General features: G+C 33.3%; 3 protein-coding genes across 4 annotated transcripts; 1 reads left to right on the top strand and 2 right to left on the bottom strand.

Moving 5' to 3' along the window:
* Positions 1 to 1,682: 1,682 nt before the first annotated feature.
* LOC105799905 (18.1 kDa class I heat shock protein) lies at positions 1,683 to 2,421 on the top strand. Its single transcript, XM_012630720.2, has one exon. The coding sequence runs from the start codon at positions 1,778 to 1,780 to the stop codon at positions 2,255 to 2,257; it is 480 nt and encodes a 159-aa protein (XP_012486174.1). The 5' UTR covers positions 1,683 to 1,777; the 3' UTR covers positions 2,258 to 2,421.
* Positions 2,422 to 4,786: 2,365 nt separating this feature from the next.
* On the bottom strand, positions 4,787 to 11,018 carry LOC105799902 (peptidyl-prolyl cis-trans isomerase PASTICCINO1). Its single transcript, XM_012630716.2, has 21 exons — positions 10,838 to 11,018; positions 10,570 to 10,649; positions 10,396 to 10,480; positions 10,173 to 10,242; positions 9,889 to 9,986; positions 9,626 to 9,748; positions 9,351 to 9,383; positions 9,027 to 9,085; positions 8,837 to 8,921; positions 8,524 to 8,682; positions 8,367 to 8,424; positions 7,838 to 7,986; positions 7,565 to 7,662; positions 7,393 to 7,462; positions 6,907 to 6,966; positions 6,672 to 6,728; positions 6,262 to 6,330; positions 6,055 to 6,132; positions 5,542 to 5,643; positions 5,392 to 5,463; positions 4,787 to 5,302 (listed from the first exon to the last, which is right to left on the bottom strand). The coding sequence occupies exons 2-21, from the start codon at positions 10,641 to 10,643 to the stop codon at positions 5,027 to 5,029; spliced, it is 1,875 nt and encodes a 624-aa protein (XP_012486170.1). The 5' UTR covers positions 10,644 to 10,649; positions 10,838 to 11,018; the 3' UTR covers positions 4,787 to 5,026.
* Positions 11,019 to 17,724: 6,706 nt separating this feature from the next.
* Positions 17,725 to 20,021, bottom strand: LOC105799903 (uncharacterized). Of its 2 annotated transcripts, none has more exons than XM_012630717.2 (5): positions 19,395 to 20,021; positions 18,992 to 19,300; positions 18,620 to 18,917; positions 18,405 to 18,530; positions 17,725 to 18,306 (listed from the first exon to the last, which is right to left on the bottom strand). In XM_012630717.2, exons 1-5 carry the CDS (start codon positions 19,743 to 19,745, stop codon positions 18,185 to 18,187), a joined length of 1,206 nt encoding a protein of 401 aa, XP_012486171.1. In that variant the 5' UTR covers positions 19,746 to 20,021; the 3' UTR covers positions 17,725 to 18,184. The 2 variants fall into 2 exon arrangements, with proteins under 2 accessions (XP_012486171.1, XP_012486173.1); XM_012630719.2 differs by having other exon boundaries at positions 18,414 to 18,530; positions 19,395 to 20,018.
* Between the last annotated feature and the right edge of the window lie 289 nt (positions 20,022 to 20,310).

Genomic DNA, 20,310 nt, shown 5'->3' with positions numbered 1-20,310 from the left:
TTAACATGAGAAGGTAATGGTCGAATCTCAATTCTAATCTCTCTACTTTTTAATCATTAATTCCGTGTTTTTCTCAAATTTAAAATTTAATCATCACTTAATTTAAATACTTTATTCTAATTAAAATGGTGATGTGAATTTTTAAAATTTGTTAACACCATTAAAATATTTTATTAAATTCATATTTATTATAATGCTATTGTTTTTGTTAGACGAATATCAAATAAGGTTTTTTTTTTAAAAAAAATTAAAATGTCACAATAACAAATTTAATAGAAAAATATTAACAATGTTAAAAAATAAACTTTACTTTTCAAATTAACAAGATTTTTCTGTTTATTTTTGGGTTCTACAAGATTTGATTAAGCAAGCCCAACCTAAGACATTTGTCATGTGAAGGAGGCCCTAAGCCTGTCGATGAATCGGCAATTGTTTACTTCATTAGTCGGAGAGTTTTTATTTGGTACGTGGATCGTGAGGTACTTAATATCATCCTTTATTCTTTGTTTCATATTATAAGTTTTCTCCTTGGAATACTAATGTTGGTTTTTGCATGTTTAATCATTGATTTCATTTACAAGCTGGCATCGTCTAAAGACTAATTTAACAAAGAATTTTTTTGACAAAAACTCAAATTTTTTTATTTTTGCATTTAGTCAATTTTTGACGTTTAAGGATTTTTTTTTTCAAAAAAATGTTTTTTTTTTAAAAACACTTTTTATCCCAAAAATATTTCTTAAAAGCATTGTTAAACTAACAAATCCCTCTATTCAGACTCTCCGTTGAGATGCTCCGTTAGTCTAAACAAGCCTTAATCTAAAAATAAGAGATTGATATTTGTGCGTGGCAACATAACGCCCACGGGGTTGCGAGGACTTCACAAAAGCTTAAACATTACTGTGACGGCCCATTCATTGGTTTTTCTCATGGTGGATTGTTTAGTGACATTTAGACCCAATTTAGGTTGAGAACAGAACATGGCAATGGCATGGCGTCAATGTCCCTTACATCACCCTTTTGTTGAGGAACTGTTAGTAATGCAAATATATTCTGAAAATGACTACTCCCCCCCACGCAAAAGAAACTCCATAAGTATATATATTCGTCTAAATCACTTCATCATGGATAAAATTCCATCTGGATGTGCACCATTTCCCTAAAGTGGATTCCTTATTCCTGTCTCCAACATCTTCACGCTCACTATTTTATGCACTAAGTGTGAAGCAAATTATTTTTTTAGCACAAAATTGAATTATAAAAATTTGAAGATTAAAATATGATTTATATTGTATTAGTTTATAATTTAATTATTTTAAAGAGATTAAAATTAAAAATTTATCAATTTAGGGTTAAAACTTAGGATGTCTCTAGCGCGGACCGTCAATAAATTTTCCGTTAATTAATCCAAAATTAGGTTATTCTTATTATTTTTATTCTTGTAAATTATCCCGTAAGAAAATAGGATTTAAAAAATGAAAATGATGCGTCAGAAGTCAAAACTGGTTTATACTAAAAGGAAATAAAGAGGTGAATATTAATATGAAAGGTGAAAACAAAATAAATTAAAAAAACAAAAGTTGTAACAGATCTCTGGATAGTTGAGTGAATTTTTACAATATAGATTTATAAACCCACTGTATAATTACGCATCAAATTAAGAATATCTCATTTTTCCCTTATAAAAATGCATCTCTATCTTACCCTCTTTCTCATAGCAAAATAGCATTTGAGTATTCTTACATAATCTACACGTCTTGCCTAGTTTGTTTTTACAACTATGTCCATGATTCCACGTATGTATTACGGTGGGCACAGTGTTTACGAGCCTTACTACCAGCAGCAAGCAGTTTGGGATCCGTTCCAAGAAGTCCCGCACGGCGGGAGCAGCTTGGTTGCGGCTGCTTCGCCCGAATCACGGTTCGAGCTTACGAAGCTAGACTTGAAGGAAACCCCGGAAGCTCACGTGTTCAAAGCGGAGCTTCCAGGGCTGAAGAAGAACGAGGTGAAGGTGGAAGTAGAGGAGGGGCGAGTTCTCTGCATTCGCGGGGAGAAGAGCGTGGAGAAAGAAGTGAGCGGCGGGACGTGGCATCGCGTTGAACGCAGCAGCGGTGCGTTCGTAAGGCGTTTCAGGTTGCCTGAGGATGCGAAGCTTGATAAGCTGACGGCGTGTTTGGAGCGGGGGGTGCTCACCGTCACAGTTCCTAAGAAAGAGCACAAACACCCCCCTAAAAGAACCATTCAGATCCATGTCCAGTAATCTCGTGTTTCCCTTTTGCTTAACAATGAGACCAGGTCTTTATGAATCATATATATATATATATAATCTTATGAGTGCTTTTGTTGTATTTTGGCTCTTATAATTTAGTATGATAAATTAAATACTATTTATATTATAAAATTCAAAAATATATATTTGGCTGAGCTGATGAGAGAGATTTAAGGTAGCCACCTAATAATTATATAATAATGGCGTATTTGAGTGATTATTGTAATCACATGGTTCTCACTTAATTTGATGTAATATAGAAGAGGGTGAAAATTTGAGTAATTATACAGATTTCAAATCTAATTTTAAAATTATTTTATACAAGTTATAAAAATTATATTATAAACATTAACTATTTGAGGTGGTTATGGCCAAAATTTTATTATATTATAAGAATAATTTACGTATTTAATAAAAATATAAAAATATATATTATTTAAAATTTATTTTACTTGTTAAAAATGTTATAATATATTTATTTATAAAATTTACGACCAAAAAGTATGGCAACAACTTATCTATGTCTCCATGCTATATATTATAAAAATAATAATTTATTCATAAAAATGTTTAAAGCCTTTTTTTAATTATAACTTATTTATAAAAAATAAAAATGTATATATTATTTATAAGAAGTGTTATGAAAGTTACTAAACAATTTATAAAATCTTTTTATAAATGTATATTATTATTTATTTAATTTACGTATTATAAAAAGAGATACAACCTAGCCTAAGTCTCTCTTCAAATTAATTTTATATTAGTTTTTATAATTAAAAATATGAGTTATTTGGACTATGAACCCAAATATTATAAGGTCAGTGTTAATTATGCAAATACGAAAAGTTTTCTTACACTATAACATGGTGTATGATATCACTTGAGAGAATGGTGCCAGACACAAGCACCGTAGACAGCTCGCGAGCTCTTTAATTTGAGACATTTGAGACATTTAAGACTTAAAAATGTGATTGAAAAGACTTTTGTTATTCTAAAAAAATATATTTTCCACATTAGCAATATCACCTTAGTATAACAACATAAAAAAATAATGATAGCATTTTTATCTATGTCGGGTTTGAGCAAAATTTTATGTCAATTTTTTAAGTCGAATTCAAGCTTAAAATTTTGGTTAAACCCAATTTGACACATGAAGACCTTTGTCATTAACTAAGCGAAGTATACATGACAAAAGATTAAAACCTAAACACGTGCTTTGGATAAATTAGGATTTTAATTTTAAAAAATAACCAAAAATGTACATGATGGATTAATGTTGATGTCATTATCATTGGGCATGGGCTTTTGCCTTAAAAGATTTATGGACAATAAATTTAAAAAAAGCAAGTCGTCAGAACAGAATTTTGAGCCGAAACATTTTTTGTGTCAGTTGAGAGTAAATAAACTTACTTTTTTGACTCATATCTTTTTATAACAAATAAATTTATTTTTATGACTCATACAAAATAGTGAAACATCTAATCATTTTCATAGTCTGTACTAACATCAGAAGTGAGGTTAAATTCTTCTATCATATTTGCTTTTTCAAGATGATAATCTTCCCTACCTTAGTGTCATGAAGAACTTGCAAGCCATATATTCCTGAAACGGTTACAAAAATTACGACATTATTAAACAAGTTGGAAGAAGTTGTAATGAACTGAGACACTGAATCATCCCCCAAATCATGTTTTTCTAACTATTTAAAAAGGTCTGTTTATGGCTTAATTAAAATGACCCAAACAACTTTGAATAAGAAATGGCCCGACTTCTCCCCCCTCAGCTTTTCTTTCTACTGACCTTGGTGGTCATCATCCATCCCTCATACGGACTTAAGCATTTGAAAGGTATAGCCCTCGTCGACGAGGTTTGCCGCCACACATCCCACAATGAATATTGCGTCGATACCATAATCCCAAAGCCGCCATTATCCGGGGAAAGGATCGCCAGTACCACTTTGGGTTGGGCACAGATAAAAGCTCTGGAAGCCGGAACCATCATAGCTAGTCTACTTAATGATTCTTCTTCCATCTTACCAGTAGCAAAGAACCCTCTACAGGCCAAAGAGCTTCTCCAAATATGTTGGGATTCTAACATGAACACCATGGAGGACCTTTGGATTGCTAGCAGTTTACTTTACAATAAGATCATCAATCCCATGATTGCTCGTCTGTATCATGCTGCAAATACCACTAGAGTTTGCCAAGATGGCGTAAAAGGAACCGGTTTTACAGCCTTGGCTGCTAAGATCGAGGATATAATTAAGCTCTGTGAAATTTGTGTCGTCTCCACCAACTTCTTTGTGAACGGTGCTCATTAAAAGCTTTTACCCATGAATTGTGTGTGCATGTAATAGATAAATAAAGGGTTCCCTTTTGAGTATTGCACAAGATATTTCTAATGGAATCCCCCGTAATATTTTACATCTTCAAATACCAAAATCAACTATCAGTCTGTCATCTCAAGTCTGCTTGAAGGCTTAAAAAATTTGCGATAAAGAATATTCACATATGACATACGTTGCAACAAAATAGAAGATCATTGGATACCCTTCACATTTCTTATTGATAAATTTTGGTACCTCGGTTTCAATTCTAACGATATGAGAAGAGAAAGTTAAAAGTTTTGAAGAATCAGAGACCTCTGAAACACAACTCGATTGACAAAACTATGGGAAAAGAGTTGAAAGACAGGAAGAAACCTTGCTCTTTTCTAAAATTATACCTAGTAGTTTTATTCTTCCCTGAGAAACTTAGAATCTTAGAGTATGGTACATCTATCAAGGCCAAGAGCTGAAAATGTTCTTCTCCCAGGAGGCCACAAGCTGTAAAACCAGCCCATTCCATATTGACCACCATCAGCTTCATTAAAATGTTGAGAATCGTCTCTTTCTAATAATGGCGCCGACAAATCATTCTTCTGGTTTTCACCAGTGATCTCACGCCCAGCTCTATCTTCAACTTGAACTTCTGCAATTTCTCCTGGCTTCTTGTCAAATAATCCTTTAAATTGTTTCCGAGCCTTCCTCTCTACTTCCTGCTCATAAACTCGACAAATATACATAATGAGTTCCCATGTTTCGACTGTGTTGAATGGAAAACAAAGCATATCACCGACTAACACACCTGCTCTTGCTTCTTCAGTTTTGCTAGAGCTGCAGTTGCATCTGGTTCTGATGACTTATCAACTTTGATCATCTGATAGTATCCAGAAACAGGGTTTTAGATTGGTCAAGAATCCGGTTTGAGTGCACTAAGCTTAAAGATTTACAGTACCATTTGGAAATCACTTCTTGCTTCCTCGAAATCTCCAGCTGCCATGTAAGCCATTCCACGACGGTATAGTGCCTTTGCATGTACAGGCGTTGCATCTAAAACCTACATAGTTTAAATAAAAAATATCACCAAATCCATGGCCTATCCTCAAACAATCTATTATTTAGATACGTAAACAAGTCAAACAGAAAGCAGCTCATGGCAAAGCATTTTCCTGATCCACTATGTTGGTTGTTTTTATCTTTATTTCTTCCCTGAGTTCAACTTTAAACCTCAAAATTAGATGTACACAAAATTTTCCTCGTGAAGTTGAGAACCAATCACCACGTTATTTTGGTAACAATCTGATTAATTTGAATATCCTTTAACTCTTGCATGAAAGATGATATTTTACCTTTGGTTATTTATGATAATAATATGCATCTCTTCACATGAACACCAATAAAATCACAAAAATTTCTTCCTAATGGAAGAGAGAAAGATAAAGAGTTTCAATTTAAAGTCATAACAAACCTTATTACATGCGTCAATGGACTTTCTGCATTCTCCCATTTTGAGGAAGCACGCAGCTACATTCAGATGTAAAGAATTCTTCATGCAATAAATCAGGAAAGTAGAAATTAATAGTATCCAGAAACAGCTATCTAATATCATGTACCAACTGATAGATCAAAGGACAGGATAAATTCTTTCAGTTACCACGAGCAGGAAGAAACTTACTCTTGTGTCTAAAAACACTTTTCCTTCCTCATCCGTTTGTGGATTAACATGATTGAACTCCCGAAGCACCTATAAATAAAGCAACACATGGAATTGAGTTACATATGAACTTCAATGTACCACAGTAGAAAACACTTTCACTGATTTCACATGAACATCTACTAAATAAAGTGTATTTAGGCTTACCCTATAGCTATTACCAATTCATTTGGATTGGATGTTAAGCTTGGTTTTCAGATCTGGGCTATTTATTTTGTTTTTCTATCATTTATCACCATATTTGTTTACCACAATGTAGGCCAATTTCTTTTAATTGTTCTTATTGGGCTTAGATATTTGGTTGATGCTTAAAACATAGTTCATGATCCCAAAGGAGATATAAGATCTATTTAAAACAGTTGACATACTACCTTTTCATATTTTGCCTTGGCAAGTTCAAATTTTCCCGATTTGAAGAGTCGGTTACCCTGCAGACAAATGGTTAAATATTCAAATTAATAGTCTTACAGCACAACAAAACAAAAGATTAAACAATTAATGTGCATCACAACAGCTTGCAAGCATACACATGGAAATGGGGCTGTAAAGTGTACGACCAGACAATGGCTCATTTAGGAAGAATGCAACATAAAATATGCCACATACCGTCACTCGAATTTTTTCTGCTTCATCCATTATTTCCTGAAAGTTCAAACCAGTCCAATCCTGTAATGAAGATTTGAGTTAGGAAGCACTATTTGTCATGACAAAATATTAGTGCACAATGACAATGTAATGACTATATTATCCAACCTATATTATCCAACCTAAAACCAATTAATTATAGGTGGAAGGGTCTAACTTGAATATAAGCCTACAGAAAACCCAATTTAAAGATGTGGGATAACACCACTTAACATTCCCTCTCACATCTATCTCAACGAGGGCCTACACGCGGACAGCCTTACAAGGGGTAGTTAACCAAAGCAAGAACAGAACACACCTGAGCTTTGATATTATGTTAAGCATCCACCCTAAAACCAATTGTTTATAGGCAGAAGGACCTAACTGGAATGTTATGAAAGTCAAGACTTAATAGATGTCAGATAACACTGCCTAAAACCAATTGTTACTATAAGATGACTTCTTTACCTTTGGCATCTCAAAACCAAGAAGCTCAATTTCCCATTGAACATGAGCGCCTTCAGGAACACTAGGTGGCCTAATACAATTGGAAGCAAGGTACAGTGGTCATCCACAAAAAAAGAAAATTAAATAATAATATTCAAAGAGAATAAATAAATAAATAAATAAAAAGAGCAACCTTGAGAATCTGTCATATGCATAGTCAGGAGGGCATGTGACAAGAGCAATCTCCCCAGGTAGCATCAAACGGACACACATTTCAAATCCCTCAGGCACCTGTAAGGAAAAATAAAAGTTCACAAGATCCAAGGCACAGTCTCAATCTAACATTGTAATTTTGATCAAAGCAATTTGGATAATTGGTATTGATATTACATTTTGATTTTCAACTAGAACAAGATGAAGATAAAAGAATCCACAAAACCTTTTCAACTTTATAGGGAGAACTTACCATCCCTTCTCCGGAACTGAACTCCAAAGGTTCACCCTGGTTATCAACTCTTGTATCATAGAACACTGTCTTTTCTTCATTAAGAAGCATGCCCTTGTAATGGACTCGTAAAAGACTGTCATGAAGTGGGCAATCCATGGGAAAGTCCCCTGATTGTTCCAAACAACAAAGAAAACCATCATCCACGCACCCACACAAAGAGGATTGCCGACAGACAGACACAATTACAGGAATATGAAATGGAATCGGTAACTAGCACATAAATTGCAGATATGAAAATCATAATTTTAAGCATCATCCTAGGTATCTTTCCATCAAAGAAGAATGAGTGTAGAAACTGTAATTCCAAATAAAACTTTCAAATGAGTGAACAAATAGAATGACAATGTCACATGAGCATAACTAATGATATGTCAACAATAGATTTGTTCATTGAATGAATCTCGCATGGAATAAGGAAGCGAAAACTGAAGAGATTTTAACAAAGCTATATCTTAATGGAAATATTTAATCAAATAACAAACAGCACCTTTTCCATCATGTAGTCGTCGTTTAATTAGGCGACCATCTCCCAGCATGTCCCTCACCTATAAGTCAAACACTCTAGAGCTCACTTACATCCATAATTTGGTAATTCAAAATTAAACATATGCATGAGAAATATCTATAGCAGAGCAATGACTTACCTGGATGAAGTGGACAAGCTCAACTTCAAAATGAACTTCTTCATAGCCTTCTATCATGGGCAATAAAGGAGATGGGGTTAAGTATTGATTGGTAACATAAACTACCGCCTTCTCTTTCCGTGTCATTGTTCCTATTCCCATCTCAAGACCTTTAGGTACCTAAATATTATTGGATCAAGAACAAAATCTATATCAAAAGTAGCTTAAGCATGACAACACGAAGCAGGATAGAACAAGCGCGTGATTAGATAAAGAAAACCAGGATGACTAATTAAAAAAAAAAAAAACTCTAGAAGACATATAAATCACCAACCTCACATTTCCCAAAAGTAAAGAAATATGGTTCTCCTTCAGTGTGTGACATAATCAATTTCCCATCACCTGTCTTTGCAGAAATCCTGAAAGGTTCACATAAGATACATCTAACAAATGATCTAAACCATTCTGGAAAGCTTAGTGCAATGCACTCAAAAGAATACAAAAAGGCTTGAGAAAAAGTTTACCAAGCTTTTACTTCATATGGTTCCCTTGGTGATTCCCAACCCTGTCCTTCATCTATCACCTAATTATATTAAGTATTAATGAGGTGATGTCTTTCAGAATAAAATAAATATGGTGCAAGTATGGAGGAAAGAATGAAGTCCAAACAGCAACAGTACAACAAACCAAAAATGATGATTATAATAATGAACTATGTAGCTGCAAAGCATTAAAATTTGACAGCATATTTAAAAACTAGGAATATGGTCCAATCTTCCTTGCATACTTCCTAATTCCATCTAGCACCATATTCCTAGCAAAATGTAAGCGCTGCTATGGCACTTTACCTTCTTTAAAACCCCCAAATCATCAGACACAACCTGAAAATGGGCAGCAAAAAATAACAAGCCATTAGAACTAAAAATAGGCTACATGCGAATTAATCAATAACATCTAGATATCACCAGCTCCTCAAAAATATGATATGAATGCTAATGGCATTACTAAGAAAGCATGTATGGGAACACTGAATACACATTGTGTAAGGGGATAATAATTGCATCATGCCAAAATGCTACAACAAAAAAGAAAAATAGCAAATTTGAACTTTAGCAATTCTTGCCTTGGCTTTGGAGAAATCTATCAACTCAATCTCAAAATGGAGATCATCTTCTTTGGGGAAACTACTAGGAGCTGGAACAGGGCAATCCTCCTCCCCATAGTGCATTTGAGGCATCATTTTGAACTGAAACAAGAGATGTCACCAGATTCTTTTAAGAAATAAAAAGAAATGAGAAATCAAAGTTCCTTTATTTTCACTTTTGGTAAAGAATTTTGGAGCAATAAACTCAAATATAGTTCAGTGAACTACAAAGACAACAATACCATTGCCACTTCACCCTTCAGCATTGTTGGAATCCCTTCCAACAAGCCCAATATCATTTTGCTCTTGCCCAATACGTTTCTTATCGGAATACCTTTCCCTGTCACATAAAGGAATGTCAATTCATTTTTTTTTCTAGAAAAGCAAGTACCATTAGACAATTCAACTATGCACACTCTTTAACTTAAGACCAATTTATCCAACTTCAATACTCCACAATTCACCAGAGAGCAAGGGCGCAAAATTATCCCTCAAAGTTAAATCTAATCAAACGCTTAGTATTCACCTCCATGTTCTGATCTCGTTGACTCAACGACAACTCCATCCAATGTCCTAACCGTGCAATGATATATAATCTACAAAACATTAGAAAAGAAAACAAAGAACTACCAATTCACAACTCAACCCATTGTATTGTTTTTCAAACTATATATTCTCTATTACAAATGCAAAAAAAAAAAAAAAAATCCGCATTTCACATATCCAATTATGAACAAAAAAGATATAACCTGATCACCATCTGAAGGATTTGATTCTCCTCCTCCAGGTCTCATCAAAGCTTTCATTAGGCTTCCAGGAACAATTTTCTTTCTCCTATTAATTACAAACCCAAAATAAAAACCGTATTGTTTTATTTTCCTAAAAGTTCGAAAAAAATATGGTTGAAGAAGAAACAAAGCTACCTCTTGTCATCCTCAGACTCCGATTTCTTCTTCTGCGGTACATAGCTCTGCTCGGTATCTTCCTCTGACGCCATCGTTAACTGAATATTTGAACAATATTACACTATGATCGCAGTTTGTTCAAGCTTAATTTCAACTAAACAGTCGTAATTAACTGTTTGAAAGTCGCTCCATTTCCTCTTCTTAGTAACCAAAATTAAACCCGAAAAAAAGAACCCAAAAATTAAAACTTGTGAACATTAAACTAAATAAAAATTAAAATAATTACCGGGAATTCGCGAATGTTCAAGAGTGGTTGACCAAATGTCGTTGATGTTTCCAAGCGTCCAGGCGAATGCCGCAACAAAGTCCGTCCGCTAATATTCGATCATTGATCACTTCACAAGAAGATCATGGACCAATCGTAGCCGTTGATGATGTTGAAATTTCATAGCAAGATGAGGTGCTAACCGCTAACTAGTGCACCAGCTTTGACGCCATACTATTATTAATGGTAGGCACGCGAGTGGGCCAGTATAGCCAGCCCAGCAGCGTCTAGGCGGCTATTTTCGCCTCACCTAATTCAGACCAAAAACGGGCCGTTGGGTTTGTTTTATAACTATGTTGGGCTTTTTTCAAATTAGATTGTTAATTTTTAATTTAATCATCGATTAAAAAAAAAACTTGATTTTGTAATCCAGTTGAAGATCCTTTTTAAGGGTTGGATGCCATTATTAAATACAATGACAATTACATTATTATCTCACCTGCCCATCCATTTTCAATTCGTCTTTCACTTCTCCATACATCACCTACAAGAGTTTTCTTTCTTTATTTTTTCCCAAGCAATGTTAGAATGGTTATTATGTTGACTCCCACATTCTCATGTTTCGTGGGGTCACTCCCACGTGTTTACTTTTATTGCGTGAGATAGTGGAGTGTGTAATTAATGGTTTTTTTACGAAGAATCACCACCATAAATACCAACTAATATAATGTCCCTAAGCATTGAAAAACAAAACAAAAAAGTATATATTCTATCTAGTAATATTTTCGAGTGTTTAGAAAACTTTGTTATAATAACATTTAGATTTTGACATTTTATTCAAACAATAGCTGAAGGTATTTATATTCGATTTAAGCCGTTATTTATGCTATCATTATTATTTACTTCATGGTTAACTTTCTCAATTTCTCTCTTTTCTTATTAAGCAAAAACAAAATCAATCAGTCCCAGTAGTGCCATTGAAAAAATAAACCATCAGCAGTGCTAATGTCACTAGTAATTGGAAGAAGCAAAGGAAATTGGAAAGTAAAAGAGCATAACTGGAAGCACGCCGCGGCAACAGCAAAGAAGGGATTAATTGACTCTATACTTTATTTCCGACCAATGTTAGTTGGATGGAACAACAATGCATTTTTTATTAAATACCAACAAAAAACGAATTTTTTTCATACCAAAAATTAGCTTACTTTTGGTAAGCGCTATTACGAACAACACTTTATCAAAGCTTTATTCGTCACTTGGTTTTATGGTTAAGATTCAGTGTTTTATTTTAATTTCTATTTTTAACTATTGACTATATAAGAATAATTAATTATATTATATTATATAATTTGGTTGGGTAGATTATATTTTAGTAAGTTTGAGGGCCTTTTATTAAAATAAAATTGAAAGCAATGTTACATATTGTTTAAAAATAATTATATTTTTAATTAACAGCTTCTTTATTTATGGCGCACATCCAATATTAAATCTATTTATTTTTCAATTTAAAGTCCTAATTATTGGGAAGTTTATTTACTTTCCAGATTAAAGTCGTAGTTGCAAAGTTTGTTTTTGTAAATATTCATTTTTAATAGATTTTTGTTTTGGTTTTCAATATAAAAATAAATAAATAAATAAATAGTAGGATAAGAGTGTACGGTACCTCTTTGCAATTGCACACAACCTATTTCACACAAAGCGTACAAAGAGGGGTAGTCCGTAGTTGTACGCACTTAACCTTGTCTAGGATTTATCATGATTCTTACAATGACTAGCCTTCAAAATCTTTAAGAATGGGCTTCTATATTGGGTCTAGGCCTAATTTGCAATTTTATTTATTATAGGATTAAATTAATTTTTGTTTTATTTTTAAGGATTAAATAAATATTCAAAAATTTATTTTCGGGCCAAATTAAATTTTATAAAACTTGGGATAAAAACGAATTTTATTCTATTTTTATTTAAATTAATATTAAATTCAACTAGATTAATTTCCATTTAAGTTGCCGTATTAGTAAAAGTCGGACAAAATGGAGGTGAATATTTAGAAATCGACCCTCAAAGAACAAACCCATAAATTTCATAAAAATTTATTAATAATTAATTTTTCATAAACCTCAAAATTATATATGAATTTTGACCTAATCTATAATTTTATATATAAAATTTGATTCTTTTACAATTTTACACATAATTTTTATTTGATCCAATTCGTTCAAATTATTAACACAATTATTGATATAGTATTATTTTATGTTTATATATTGCATACATAAGTAATTATATGTATCAAATATAAAACTAAATTAATGTATTTCTTCCTAAATATGTATGATTGAATCAAATATGAATTCTCCTATATAAATTTGAACTACAATCTAAATTTTGTGTATAATTGTACCAAAATAAAATTCATATATAATTTAATGATTTATCTCGTGACTTTTAAGTAAAATTAGATTTTTTTAATTTTAAATTAATTAATTAGGGATACATACCAAAATTATACATCAACTATGGTTTAATGTGCAATTGTATACATGAACTTTGATTTTGTGCAATTTTATACATGAAATTTTGATTTGATCTAATTCTTGTAAATTATTAACGCAATTATTGATATAACATCATTTTATGTCTATATATTGCATACATGAATAATTATATTTATCCAATATAAAAATAAATTGATGTATTTATTTCTTTAAATGTGTATGATTAAATCAAAATTAAAGTTTCACATGCATATAATTATATATTAAATCAAAGTTCACGTATAATTTTAAGATTTATCCCATTAATTTGAGTTTCTATTACGAATGAAAGTTCAAATTTGACTCGGTGTTTAATTGAGTCAAAGCCTGTTTAGAGTCAAATGATCCAAAATGTCTAAATGGCCCAATTCAAGTTAGAACCCAACAGTTTAGGCTTGCTTGTTGGGATTGGAGTCAAGGGTGTTTTTTCTTTAAGTTATCTAAACTATGTCGTTTTTCATATTTTGATATCTAATTATTTATTTTATTATAAGTGGTATATAATTGTTTTTTTGTTTGACTAACGTAGGTATTATTTTAGGAAAATAAAAACGTGATAAAAAATGTTTAGGTATCAAGATGAGAAAATGAATATATATTAAAATGATATTTGATAAATTAAAAATAATTATTGAATTTAAGTTATAAAATTTTTGGGGGTATTTATTAAAATAAGTACGATTTATTGATAATTATAAATAATAAAATTTCTTAGAGATAAAATATTTAATGGATAATGTTAAAAGAAACAAAATACATTATTATTTAAGAAGTAATAAGTAGTTGTTGATGTATTTACCGTTTTCCACACTTTCATTGAAAATATCCTGAACTATCAAACGTGGTTATGTGTAAGTATAAAGAAAACAGAAAATAAAAAGGGAGGATGAACTAAATCTAAAAAAGACGGAAAAACGCAGGCAAGGAATACAGAGATTTTAAAAAAGGCAAAGCAACAAGACAGATACAGGTGTGTGTTTTTTTTAAAAGATGCATTTTTTATTGGAGTAAGACTGTAGTGAAGAAAACGTTTTGTTTCTTACGGGAAAAGGTTTAAAAAACAAAAAAGAAAGTAGAACATGACTAGCCACTTCCTGCGTGAAGGCAAGAATCCCAATGTTTTTTCTCCATATCAAAACAAAATCCGCAAAAATATAAAATTTTCGAGGAAATATATAGGTTTCTCTATGCCAAAAATTGAAAAGCTTATGTTTTCTGACATCCAACAACATGTTGGCATGGATGAGAGAAATATTCATGGTGATTTTAAATTTTTTAAATTTTTGATACATCAAAATATATTTTTATTAAATATTAATGTATTTTTCTAATAAAATTATAAATTATCTAAAAATATTATATAAACTTATAAAGATAAAATTGTAAACACTTATAAAAAGTACTAAAAAAACATCCATAAAAACTTATAAAATATATATATATATATTTATAAATTATAATAAAAGGCATTTCTTGATTTCTTATTTGAAAATTAAACACTTAAAATCAAAATGAACACGTGGTATCAATCTAACCGTTGGATAACGAGAATAGTTCTAAAAATATTTCATGTTGACATATGTTAATATTTGCAACAGTTGGATAATAAAATTTTGGTTTTATAGTATCTAATCATACCTAGAATACTTTATAGCATACAATACTTTGTAAACAAATTTCAACTTTTCAAGGTCCAAACTATTAAGTATCAGTAAAAAGGAGAGTGCCCCAAAATTGTCGTTTTATCGTGGAAGGTCAAGAACATTTGATTTAATAAGAAAATGACCCCAACGATCTAATGACTATTCTCTTTATCTAACAATTGGTCTGATATCATGTATTCATTTTGGTTTTAAGGGTTTAATTTCTAAAATGAGGGAGCAATAAGTGACTTTTTTTTGTTACAATTTTTTATATAATTTATTAGAATTGTGCTAGATAGTGTTGGTAATATTTATAAGTTTTTTATGAATTTTAAAATTTAAATATTTTAATATGTTTTCCGTTTTATTAGTTTTGTATATTTTTAAAATATCATTAGAATTTCTTTATAAGTTTTTATAAATTTTATAATTTCGACAAATTTATAAAAAGTTTTAATATTTTTATAATTTTTATGACTTTTATATTTGCTTTATAAATACTTTTGGCTGAGCTTGGTATAACTTGATTCAACTTAGATGGTAAAATTTTAAAAATTCAATGTATAATTTTAAAGGTAAACTTTGATTTGGTATAATTATGCACATGAAATTTTGATTTTTATTCAATTGTATATATTTTTAAAAATGTCTCAATTTATTTTTATATTTGATAAATATAATTTTTTTGGATATGCAATATGTAAAGATAAAATAATAATGTGTGAGAATTGTATGGAACCAATAACACTGTATATTATATTCAAATTTTATCCTTAAAATAAATGTAAGGTAGCCTAATCCAACTAAGTCCAACCCATTGAGCTATGAAACCAAGCCGTACGCTAGTATAAACATTGTGGTGTTGTTGACGGTATCAGACCACCTTATCTGTCAGCAATAAACCCTTCCAATAAAACCATCACCCTACTCCATTATTTTCCATTAAGGTTTTACATTTTTGTCTATTTTCTGGCTTCAATGTTGTGTCGACAGCTCCCAAATAAGAGGTTTGGTTGGTTGGTTGGTTGGTTGAGCAAACCGTTGAAATTGTAAGATGTAGGGTGGTCCTTCCTCAGCCCTTTTGCGCACACATAATTTCCACCCAAATTTCTTAGGATACTTGATATTCAATTATTTAACCTATTTTTCCACGACTAATAAAAACATTTGATGCATTTTAAATGAAATTTCAAGTTTGAATATTGTAAAACAATGTTAGAAGAATTTGTATCTCTCGAATTTGGATTTATACTGAAATAAATTATACCATTTAAACTAAATTGTAGGCCGTGGTCCATGGTAGCAGTGTTTGTTGGGTTCAGTAAGCAGTATATTACAAATATCTTGTACAGTGCCGTAACCTGGGCACATTTATAGGCAACTGATATGGGGTCGGTTTATGTTCTATCCGCCGATCCAGCTCTTAGTCAGAGGGCAATACATTTAGCTAATGCAATAGCTTTTTAAGGTAGATATGCATTCCAAATTCATTAATGTTTCAAAGGAATGGGGGAGGCGTGTACTACCAAGAGTCCTTCAAATGGTTGCCCAATAAATGTTAAAGACACTGTTATTCATGGGTGGCTAATGGCTATAGCTACAAGCCAAAGATTAGACTGAGTTGATGTGAAAGCAAAAAATAAAAATCACAAGAAGATTTGATATCAACAGTGGAATGTAATGTACAACTTTTTAGGGATTAAAAGAAGAGAAGAAAAAAGAAAGCATGGATGAAATTGAAAGGTCGTTATTGGTTTTAGGTGATGAAGAAAATATAAGCAAAACAAGAATCTGTAGGGTAATTCAGCAAACATATTGAAGTAGTCAAACAAACACCCCAAAACCCACCACATGTAAAAATGAAACAGAATCAGAAGCAGCACAATATTAGCAGCATTAAGAGCAGTAAGGAGAAAGGACATATGAACCGACCTAAAATACATGAACCAACCACGCGTAACATACGCGAAACTTGGGTGCGCGAAAAAACCGTCACGTAAGCGAAAGTAGTGGGCAGCATGTGGGATGAGAGTTGAGACACGAAGGTGCATGACTCGAGCCAAAGATTCGATAGCAGCAGTAGCTGCAGCTGGTGCATGGTGGCAATGCGGTGCCATGCCCACGCATTGATTGCAACAATAGGGACGAGTTCCAAGACCCACTTTGAAATTTGATAAAGAAAACAAATGGCAAGAAGAAAATCTCTCTGCTACTCGAGATAATAATAAAAGTGGAATGGAAAAGATCACAAAAGAGTGAAGGTAACCTTAATGTTGGACACGTGTACAAAATACCCATACGCTTTGGTCCACTTCCATCATCATGTATTTTTATGCTTCCCTCCAAAGGAAAATTCCTCCTTATTTATCTTATTCTTGATTAAAAGTAAAACTAGTGGGATTATTTAATTAAAAAAATGAAAATGGTGATTAGAAAATGAAAATCCAAACAGCCAGACCTTGGGGAGTGCAAAAGATCCTTCTAATTATATTAATATTGTTATTAATAATAGATAAAATTCCAACATCCAAAGACAAAGTTCATAGATTGAAAAACTTTTTCTGTTGTTGTTTGACCATTTCAATCCTAGATAAATTTATAGCTCAAGGAGGACAAACCCATAATCCTTTTTTGGTACTTTAAACAGCAATGCAGTTGGTTGGACAGGTTGGAAAGGGCAACAAATTCTACAAATCGAATGGCAATAAATCTGAACACCCCCCATGTGCTATGCAGAGAAAAAAAGAAGCCTTTCATTTCATCAACATTTCGTTTCTTTTTCCAACAAAATTCAAAAACTTATTGACCCAAATGCCAGAATTACAATAAAAGAGTAACCACCCCCCCCATTGAACTTTTTCACTGTTCTCCCCTAGTTAGCCCAGCCCCAACCAAAAGGAACAAAAGCTGCTTGGTTGTGTGCTGTACCCATCACTGAAACTAGAAAATTCTTTATTTTCCTTCTTCTTCTTCACCCTAAAAACCTAACCCCAAAAAACCAACCCTTTCTTTTTCATTCCCATTTTCCATCTTAAACCCTATATACCCACTATACTACTATTTTCCCTATAGCAAACTATCAAACTTCTTCCCATTTCTTTCTTCTAACCTTAAAATTTCTAAACTATAAAAAAAACGTTTAAAACAAGAGAACCAACAATTAGTAAGCCACCACCGCATGCAGGTTTGAGTCAATAAGTCCACTCCTGCGGTAAACGAACTTCATGACTCATCTCTTGCTGTGGCCTCAAACTCCGCTGCTTTTGATTTCCCACAAAATTTCCCCCACTTCGAAGCCTCAAAGCAGCAGCATCTACAATTACATACAAATCCAAAAACCAAATAACTAAACAGTTAAAAAGGATATAAACAAAAATGAACCGATTCAGATTTCAGGGATCAATTAAGTACTATTGCTACCAGAAGTGAAGCTTGGGTTGAACCGAGGGTGCTGAAGCTGAGGTTGAGCCCCAATCTCATCCAGATTCAAGTTCAAGGCCTGAGCCACTCTAGCTGGAACCAAAACAGTAGGACAAGCTGCAAAATAAGATTACACGTATCAGATCTATGAAATTTCGAGTGAACTAAACTTTTATTTAACAAAAGATTAACAAATGGATACCAACCTGACTTCTTGCGAGGTTCAGAAAAGCTTCCAACGCGACGAGGCAAGAAAACACCAGTTCCAGCACATTCCCTTTTCCCATTTGGATTGCCCAAGAAAACAGCCCGCATACCCGACCCGTTCGCTGGCTGGGGTTGCTGTTGCTGCAGAGGGGGCCACGCAGATGGGGCCAAACCTAAAGTCCTACTGGCATACCTTCCTCTGTTTTGGACCACATGGTTTTCTTGTTGCTGCTTCAATCCTCCCCACGCCAACGCGTTTTGTTGCTTCATTAGCTGTTGTTGCTTCAGTTGCTGGAACTGCATCAAAGAAGTCCAAAATATTAATATCCTGCAGTGAAAAAAATCTGAAAACTCTGTTTTGAGGATCTTACATGAGTGGTCCGCAGCTTATTGTGAGAAAGTGACTGTTGAGTGTAAAACCCAGAAACATCGAGATTTGGAGAGGGTTTTCTAGCTGGTGGACCCAAAAGGCCTCTGTTGCTGAATCCACCATACCCTTCTTCATTCATTCGCAACCTTTCCACTTCACCGGCCGCTGCATAAAGCAAGTCCCAGGTTCCCGGCGGCGACGAAACTCGAGATTGACAGTTCGGGCTTGCACGACTAGAACCTTGCTTACAACCACAACCGCTCGGTAACGCACATAGGGTAGACTGCGGTGAACTGGACAAGGCCCAACCCTAAAAATCAAAGCAAAAACCGAAAACAGAATAAGAACTAACACTTGACAAACAACTTCACTCAACAAGATTCACTTTTAGTAGTTCAACAAACCTTGGTATTTTCAGCGGCAAACGAGCGGTCGTTTCGGCGGGAATCGTCTTCGAGAGTGGAGTGAGCCATTTGGCGAGTTAAGCCAGCGAGATAATCTTCATCACTCTCTGTTTCAGTTGAACCCAGCACAGACTCAACAGGAGAACCTAGATCCGGAGACAACCCGAGAGACCCAAACCCACCGGGGATCTCAAAGGGAAACAAAGACTTGGAACCATCAAGCTCTAACCCGAACCCATCTTTAAGATTATTGGTATTGTTGGTAGCCTTAACTCCGTCAGCGAAAAAGTCATCGTCGGTTAAGAACTGGGACGGAAGCCAAAACTCACCGTCGTCCAAAACCTCCGCCATAACCCGCAAGAGAAAAAAAGAAAAAGAAAAAGAAAAAAAGCCCAAAGAAATGCAGCAAAGAGAGGTTATTAGAAGGGAAAAGAAGGGAGCATTTGGTGAGAGTAGGGAGCTCGGCGCTTATGGGTAAGAATTAATATAATAAGCAGTTGCAGCCCTGTTGATATTGCTGGCTGTGGCAGAGATCGGGCCCAGCCAAAGAGAAAAAAGCGAAAAAGAAAAAAGAAAATGTATGAGACGAAACCAAATAACCGAGTGCTAAAGAGAGTAGTAACTGTCAACAAATGAGCATAAAAGAAATAGGGGGAAAATAGGGGAAGGATTTGTATATGTAGAGTAAAAAAGGAGAGAGAGTATTGAAAAAAAAAGCGGGACGAGTATACAACGCGAATGGGGAGGAAGGTGAAAGACACGGGCACCAAGTGTAGGGTCCATGGTAGAGTTGAAGCCAGGTAAGTGGAAGCATTTGCAGCAACATGTGAGAGGTTCACCATTTTCTTTCCCTTACTTTCGATAGTTTCAGATTTAAGCATTTTTTCCCCCTAATTATCTATAGCAAAAAATAAAA

Source organism: Gossypium raimondii, chromosome 9, assembly GCF_025698545.1.
Source record: "Gossypium raimondii isolate GPD5lz chromosome 9, ASM2569854v1, whole genome shotgun sequence".
Taxonomy (NCBI): Eukaryota; Viridiplantae; Streptophyta; class Magnoliopsida; order Malvales; family Malvaceae; genus Gossypium; species Gossypium raimondii.
This window is presented reverse-complemented; position numbering and strand designations above follow the sequence as displayed.

Coding starts and splice junctions, on each gene's coding strand:
- LOC105799905 (XM_012630720.2), top strand. CDS start 1,778: ATGTCCATGATTCCACGTATGTATTACGGTGGGCACAGTGTTTACGAG.
- LOC105799902 (XM_012630716.2), bottom strand. CDS start 10,643: ATGGCGTCAGAGGAAGATACCGAGCAGAGCTATGTACCGCAGAAGAAG. Junction 10,481..10,569: donor GAGTCTGAGGATGACAAGAG/GTAGCTTTGTTT, acceptor TGTAATTAATAG/GAGAAAGAAAATTGTTCCTG. Junction 6,331..6,671: donor CCAAGGCAAAATATGAAAAG/GTAGTATGTCAA, acceptor CTTTATTTATAG/GTGCTTCGGGAGTTCAATCA.
- LOC105799903 (XM_012630717.2), bottom strand. CDS start 19,745: ATGGCGGAGGTTTTGGACGACGGTGAGTTTTGGCTTCCGTCCCAGTTC. Junction 19,301..19,394: donor TTGCCGCTGAAAATACCAAG/GTTTGTTGAACT, acceptor TTTGATTTTTAG/GGTTGGGCCTTGTCCAGTTC. Junction 18,531..18,619: donor TGAACCTCGCAAGAAGTCAG/GTTGGTATCCAT, acceptor CTTATTTTGCAG/CTTGTCCTACTGTTTTGGTT.